Source organism: Triticum aestivum, chromosome 3A, assembly GCF_018294505.1.
Source record: "Triticum aestivum cultivar Chinese Spring chromosome 3A, IWGSC CS RefSeq v2.1, whole genome shotgun sequence".
Lineage (NCBI taxonomy): Eukaryota > Viridiplantae > Streptophyta > Magnoliopsida > Poales > Poaceae > Triticum > Triticum aestivum.
In genome coordinates, this window is record NC_057800.1 from 553,519,363 (window position 1) to 553,527,383 (window position 8,021).

At 49.2% G+C, this 8,021-nt stretch overlaps 1 protein-coding gene across 1 annotated transcript; it reads left to right on the forward strand.

Moving 5' to 3' along the window:
- The first annotated feature begins 4,459 nt into the window (after window positions 1-4,459).
- LOC123058623 (peroxidase 2) lies at window positions 4,460-5,884 on the forward strand. Its single transcript, XM_044481327.1, has 2 exons — window positions 4,460-4,849; window positions 4,933-5,884. Exons 1-2 carry the CDS (start codon window positions 4,529-4,531, stop codon window positions 5,674-5,676), a joined length of 1,065 nt encoding a protein of 354 aa, XP_044337262.1. The 5' UTR covers window positions 4,460-4,528; the 3' UTR covers window positions 5,677-5,884.
- The last annotated feature ends 2,137 nt before the right edge of the window (window positions 5,885-8,021 follow it).

Here is an 8,021-nt window from a genome sequence, read left to right on the forward strand (position 1 = left end):
ACCACGTAATTCCGATGAGATGACACCGTGTGAACATTGGTTTGGCAAGAAACCAAAGTTGTCGTTTCTTAATGTTTGGGGCTGTGATGCTTAAGGCTTCAGCCGGATAAGCTCGAACCCAAAAGCGGACAAACACATCTTCATAGAATACCCAAAGGTGGCAGTTGGGTATACCTTCTATCTCAGATCCGAGGGCAAATTGTTTGTCGCTAAGAACGGGTCCTTTCTCGAGAAGGAGTTTCTCTTGAAAGAATTGAGTGGGAGGAAGATAGATTTTGATGAGGTTGTCGAACCTTTACTTCAACCAGAGAGTGATGCAACACAGAAAGATGTTTTCTGTGGCGCCTACGTCTGTTGAATAGGAAGTTAATGATAGTGATCATGAAGTTTCGGATCAAGTTGCTATCGAACCTCGTAGGTCGACAAGGATATGTACTGCTCCTGAGTGGTACGGTAATCCTGTCTTAGATATCATGTTGTTAGACAACAATGAACCTATGAGCTATGGAGAAGCGATGGTGGGCCCGTATTCCGACAAATGCTTAGAAGCCATGAAATCCGAGATAGGATCCATGTATCAAAACAAAGTATGGACTTTGGTGGACTTGCCCGTTAATCGGCAAGCCATTGAGATAAATGGATCTTTAAGGAGAAGACGGACGTGGGCGGTAATGTTACCGTCTATGAAGCTCGACTTGTGGGAAAGTCTTTTCACAAGTTCAAGGAGTTGACTACGATGAGAATTTCTCACCCGTAGCGATGCTTAAGTCCGTTGGAATCATGTTAGCATTAGCTGTATTTTTCGATTATGAAATCTTACAGATGGATGTCAAAACAAGTTTTCTTACCAGTTTTCGTAAGAAAAGTTATATGTGATACAATAAAAGGTTTTGTCGATCCTAAGGATGCTAAAAGGTATGCTAGCTCCAGCAATCCTTCTATGGACTAGAGCAAGCATCTTGGAGTCAGAATACATGCTTTGATAGAGTGATCAAAGCTTTCAGGTTTATACAATGTTTACTAGAAACTTTTATTTACAAGAAAGTGAGTGGGAGCACTACAATATTTCTGATAAGTATATGTGGATGACATATTGTTGATCAGAAATGACGTAGAATTTCTGGAAAGCATATAGGGTTATTTGGAAAGTGTTTTTCAATGGAAAGGCTGGATTAAGCTACTTGAACATTGAGCATCAAGATCTATAAGGATAGATCAAAACGCTTAATGGTACTTTCAAATGAGCACATACCTTGACATGATCTTGAAGGTGTTCAAGATGGATCAGTCAAAGAAGGAGTTCTTGCCTGAGTTGTAAGGTATGAAGTTAAGACTTAAAGCTCGACCACGGCAGAAGAAAGAGGAAGGACGAAGGTCGTCCCCTATGCTTTTGTCATAGGCTCTATACGGTATGCCATGCTGAGTACCGCACCTGATGTGTGCCTTGCCACATATCTGGCAAGAGGGTACAAAGGTAATCTAGGAGTAGATCACCAGATAGCAGTCTAAATTATCCTTAGAGGAATAAGGATATGTTTCTCGGTTATGGAGGTGATAAAGAGTTCGACGTAAAGAGTTACGTCAATGCAAGCTTAACACCTATCCGGATAGCTCTGAGTAGAGATACCGGATATGTATAATGGAGCAACAATTTAGAATAGCTCCAAGTAGAACAGTTATTTGAAATGGCTCCAAATGTAGCGTAGTAGTTGCATCTACAAGATGACATATAAATTTGCGAAGTACATACGGATCTGAATGTTGCAGACCCGTTGACTGAAACCTCTCTCACAAGCATAACATGATCAAACCCAGAACTCTTTGGGTGTTAGTCACATGGGGATGTGACCTTGAGTGTTAATCACATATCGATGTGAACTAGATTATTGACTCTAGTGCAAGTGGGAGACTGTTGGAAATATGCCCTAGAGGCAATAATAAATTGGTTATTATTATATTTCCTTATTCATGATAATCGTTTATTATCCATGCTAGAATTGTATTGATAGGAAACTCAGATGCATGTGTGGATACATAGACAACACCATGTCCCTAGTAAGCCTCTAGTTGATTAGCTCGTTGATCAATAGATGGTTACGGTTTCCTGACCATGGACATTGGATGTCGTTGATAACGGGATCACATCATTAGGAGAATGATGTGATGGACAAGACCCAATCCTAAGCCTAGCACAAGATCATGTAGTTTGTATGCTAAAGCTTTTCTAATGTCAAGTATCATTTCCTTAGACCATGAGATTGTGCAACTCCCGGATACCGTAGGAGTGCTTTGGGTGTGCCAAACGTCACAACGTAACTGGGTGGCTATAAAGGTACACTACAGGTATCTCCGAAAGTGTCTGTTGGGTTGGCACGAATCGAGACTGGGATTTGTCACTCCGTGTAAACGGAGAGGTATCTCTGGGCCTACTCGGTAGGACATCATCATAATGTGCACAATGTGATCAAGGAGTTGATCACGGGATGATGTGTTACGGAACGAGTAAAGAGACTTGCCGGTAACGAGATTGAACAAGGTATCGGGATACCGACGATCGAATCTCGGGCAAGTATCGTACCGTTAGACAAAGGGAATTGTATACGGGATTGATTAAGTCCTTGACATCGTGGTTCATCCGATGAGATCATCGTGGAACATGTGGGAGCCAACATGGGTATCCAGATCCCGCTGTTGGTTATTGGCCGGAGAGTTGTCTCGGTCATGTCTGCATGGTTTCCGAACCCGTAGGGTCTACACACTTAAGGTTCGATGACGCTAGGGTTATAGGGAAAGTATGTATGCGGTTACCGAATGTTGTTCGTAGTCCCGGATGAGATCCCGGACATCACGAGGAGTTCCGGAATGGTCCGGAGGTAAAGATTGATATATAGAAAGTATGGTTTTGGCCACCGGAAGTGTTCCGGGCATCACCGGTAGTGTACCGGGACCACCGGAGGGGTCCGGGGGTCCACCAGGTGAGGCCACCAGCCCCGGAGGCCTACATGGGCCAATAGCGGGAAGGGACCAGCCCCTAGGTGGGCTGGGGCGCCTCCCACCAAGGCCAAGGCGCCTCCAAGAGGGGAAGGGGGCAAACCCTAGGCTCAGATGGGCCTAAGGCCCACCTAGTGGTGTGCCCCCCTCTCTCCCCCTTTGGCCGCCCCCTAGATGGGATCTAGGGCTGGCCGCCACCCCTAGGGAGGGAACCCTAGGTGGGGGCGCAGCCCCTCCCCTTCCCCTATATATACTTGAGGTTTGGGGCTGCCCAACATATGTGATTTGCTCTCCCTGTTGGCGCAGCCCTACCCCTCTCCCTCCTCGTCTCTCGTAGTGCTTGGCGAAGCCCTGCTAGAGTCCCGCGCTCCTCCACCACCACCACGCCGTCGTGCTGCTGCTGGATGGAGTCTTCCCAACCTCTCCTGCTCCCCTTGCTGGATCAAGGCATAGGAGACGTCACCGGGCTGTACGTGTGTTGAACGCGGAGGTGCCGTGCGTTCGGCACTAGGATCATCGGTGATTTGGATCACGACGAGTACGACTCCATCAACCCCGTTCACTTGAGCGCTTCCGCTTAGCGATCTACAAGGGTATGTAGATGCACTCTCCTTCCCTCGTTGCTAGATTACTCCATAGATTGATCTTGGTGATGCGTAGAAAATTTTAAATTTCTGCTTCGTTCCCCAACATATGTAGCTTGAACTTTTGGGATCAAAACAAGCAAAGTCTGATTTACCTATTGTAAGTGGAATATCTTCGTCTGCTGCCAAGCTCAAATGAGTTAGGGATAAACAGTAAAATCTGATTTGTTTGGGGAAAACTTTGGCAAATGCTTTGAGTTCTTGAAATTTTTTTATCACGAAATGACATTCGTGAAAGTCATGGCAAAAAAATAAATCAAAATGAGCTCTCCAAAATGCTTTCAAAAATAACATTTTTGGAGCATCAACTTTGTTTGTTTTGCCACAATTTCATGACAAACTTTTGAAAGCATACAAAACATTAAGTTTCAGGAAAAAAATCAGTAAGGAGACATACACTACTGCTCTGCAAGCGCAGGCCGGTTCGCCCGAGTTAATGTAACCGGTTAGCAGCTGCATCACATGCCTGCATGGAATGGTAAATGCATGGTTGGTGAGGTTGTGGACATTTTCCACAGAAAGACCAAGTCGTCGAGGAGCGGAGACACTGTTCCCATGCAACATTCAACGGTCAACCCAGCTCGTCCCCACGCACAGCAGTACAGCACACCGGCACCGGCACATCTCAGAGGCCGATCGGACCGCCGACGGGCAATCAGCGAGACACCGCGAAATCTACCGAAAGTCGCCGGTCAGACGATTGGAATTTCCGTCCATCGCGACGTGCGCCGCCCACGAAACGCGGTTTGCACATACGTCGTTGCCAAGCTATATTGCCTTTGTACGTGGTCCTCCGGGACGGCCTATAAATATGTCATCCGTAACCCAGCCAGAGCAAACAACACACGACACGAAACGACCATCAGCTCTCTAGTGGCTAGTGCGAAAGGAAGATGGCGACTAAGCTCGCAGCGCTCATCGTCTTGGCCGCGTTCCTCGCCGGGCCGGCGGCGTCCGAGGGCGCCAGCATTTGCTTCAACGGCTGGCTGAGGCTACCCACCTACGACCCGGTGCTCTGTCGCCCCGCGCCGGACGTTCAGACGCGGCAGAGGAGACCTGCTCCCTCGGGGTCAGGGCTCACCTCCGGCTATTACAACACCAGGTGCCCTAGCGCGGAGAAGATCGTCACGGATGCCGTGAAGAAGGCCGTGGATGCGAACCCTGGCATTGGTGCCGGGCTCATCCGTCTCTTCTTCCACGACTGCTTCGTTCGGGTACGCACAACACAGCTCGTCAATTCTACTAGCTTATATTCTAGCATGTTCATTATGAGGTCCTTCATGTTCATTATATATAGGGCTGCGATGGTTCTGTCCTCCTCAACACGACCAACTCCAAGAACAGCGACACAGAGAGGGAAGGCCCTCCCAACCAGAACAGCCTCCGAGGGTTCGAGGTGATTGACGAGGCCAAGGCGGCGATCGAGGCCACCTGCCCCGACACAGTCTCATGTGCCGACATCGTTGCCTACGCCGCCCGCGACGCGTCCTACTTCCTCAGCGACCGCAAGATCAACATCCAAATGCCGGGCGGCCGCTACGACGGCCGCGAGTCCTTCTCCAACGAGACCGACCAGTTGCCCGGGCCCTTCTCCAACCTTACGGCTCTCCAGGGGAGTTTCGCGGCGAAGGGACTCACTTCCGACGATATGGTCACGCTCTCCGGCGCGCACACCATCGGTCGCGCCCGCTGCTCGTTCTTCTCCACCCGCTTCTCTGAGATGGAACCGACATTAGCCGCCAAGCTCAGGGCCCAGTGCAGCAACGACAACAACAACGTGAACCAAGACGATGTGACCCCCGACGTCCTGGATAAGCAGTACTACCAGAACGTGGTCGACAAGAAAGTGTTGTTCACCTCGGACGCCGTGCTCAACTCGACGGAAACAATAACGCAGGTGACAGAAAACGCAAACATGGCCGGGGCGTGGGAGAGGAAGTTCGAGAAAGTCATGGAGACTATGGGAAAAATCGGGGTCAAGACCATAGGCAACCAGCAAGGCGCAGAGATCAGGAAGGTATGCTGGAGAGTCAACAACTAATGCAGGCCAGTAGTAATGCCTGGTAGTTGGCCGGCTCCATGTCTGGATCCCCCCATGGAGGAGATCTAACTTTGCCTAGCTAGTGTCGTTGTTGGTTTTCTCATACTAAAACTCTGTATGTGTGTGTGTGTGTGTTTTGGTGTATCATACTAAAACTCTGTATGTGTGTGTGTGTGTGTTTTGATATATTAATAAAGATATAATAATATATAAGTAACCGTGTATGTTCCACGTACGACTATTTTCATGGTTGTTTCTATCGATTAAAAACTGACACTGAGTAGCGGGGCCTGAACTAAGCCATGACAGGGAATCCGAAAAATGCATTCATTTTCTCATTTGGTCTTGACAAAATGTCTGAACCAGTAAATGTTGCAGTCATTTTTCTCCAATGACAGAAAAATTGACTCATTAGTCGTCGAAGGAAATATCCTCTCAAGATATACCTACTTTTTTAGGGATAAACATGCATGGTCGCTTTAGTGCATGATTTGCATCATAATATAAGTTACAATGGCAGTATCATTCGGCTGAACGAGCCAAGTGTTGTTAAACATGTAAACCTTCGGTGTTGTATAAACCGTAGGATAGATATAGATAGATCAAGTTGTTAGGTTATTGTGATTGAGTCCTTGGAGATCAATCCACGCCATGTATATCTCTCTGTAACTACTTGGCTTCGGCCCATATTAACACGTAATGCATCCCTGCTAGGCATACGCTTAACCTATTTTCACATGGTATACAGATACCTCTTCCTTCGCATCTAGATGTCGACCTCCTCCTCATCCGTCGCCATGGCCACGCCCTCCATCGCCTCTCTCGGTCACACCATCACCGAAAAGCTGACCCGGGAGAACTTCCTGGTGTAGAAGGCTCAGGTCTTGCCACACATCAAGGGGGCGGGGCTGATGGGCTATCTGGATGGCTCGATCAAGGAGCCCGCCGCCGTGATCTACACCGAGAAGGACAACGCCGGCAAGAAGGAGAGCACGTCAACGCCGAACCCTGAGCATGCTGTGTGGGTTACCCAAGACCAACAGATCCTTACGTTTTTTATCTCATCGCTCTCTCGTGAGGTTTTACTGCAGGTCAGCTCCCACACCACCGGCGCTTCGATCTGGAACGCCTTGCTGCAGAGTTTTTCCTCGCAGTCGAGGGCGAGGGTCATCCAACTCCGCTTTGCCATTGAGCTCACCCGCAAAGGAGACATGACCGTTGCTACCTACTTCACCAAGATGGTGAGCATCTCCGACGAGCTGGCAGCCGCCGGCAAGCCGCTGGATGAAGACGACATTGTCGATCACATCCTGCAAGGTCTCCTCCACGAACCCGACTACAACGGCTTTGTCTCGGCCATTTTCACCCGCACTGCCACCGAGCAGCCGATCGGCCTCAGCAAGCTCTTCTCTCTGCTGCTCTTGGCCGAGGCTCGCATCGCCGCCCAAAACACCGCCTTCCACTCTGCCAATCAGGCGGCAAGGGGTGGAGGTCGCGGCAACCCAAGGGGCGGCGGCAACAGTGGAGGCGGTTCCCGCGGCTACATCAACAACAACGCGGGCGCCCACTACCCTGACCACCCTGGTGGCGGCTTTGGAGGTGGACCGCGGCAAGGAGGTGGTGACCGCGGTGACCGCGAGCGTGAGAAGTGTCAGATCTGCAAACTTGAAGGGCACGACGCATGGCGCTGTAAGAAGCGCTTTGATCATAACTTCAACAACAATGTCCGCAACCCCGCAGGAGGCGGCGGGGGCAGAGGACGCGGCGGTGGTGGAGGACAGCGCTCGGCCAACCCAGCTCACGCCTACAGAGTTGATACCAATTGGTATCTTGACACCGGTGCTACTGACCACGTGACAGGAGAGTTGGAGGAGCTCGCTGTTCGTCATCGTTATACCGACACGGAACAAATCCACACGGCGAGTGGTCAAGGTATGGATGTTGCACATATCGGTCATTCGGTCCTTACTACCCCTAATGGTTCCTCTTTAGCACTAAACAATATTCTTCATGCTCCAGAAGTCAACCAGAGTTTACTTTCCGCTCATCGTCTTATGCAAGACAATCATGCTTTCCTTGAGATTTACCCTGAAATTTTCTTTGTCAAGGATCGGGCCACTCGGAGCACCATTCTTCAAAACAAGAGTAGAGATGGACTGTTTCCTGTATCCGGTCGTCAGGGTGTCCCTCATCGTCAAGTGCTAGGCGTGGCAAAACCATCTAATTCACGGTAGCACAAGCGCTTAGGGCATCCTTCACTACCGGTGGTTCAAAATATTCTTCGTGATTTTAGTCTTCCAGTGTCAAATAAACAAGATCATCATCTGGTTTGTGATGCATGTCAA

Coding starts and splice junctions, on each gene's coding strand:
- LOC123058623 (XM_044481327.1), top strand. CDS start 4,529: ATGGCGACTAAGCTCGCAGCGCTCATCGTCTTGGCCGCGTTCCTCGCC. Junction 4,850..4,932: donor TCCACGACTGCTTCGTTCGG/GTACGCACAACA, acceptor CATTATATATAG/GGCTGCGATGGTTCTGTCCT.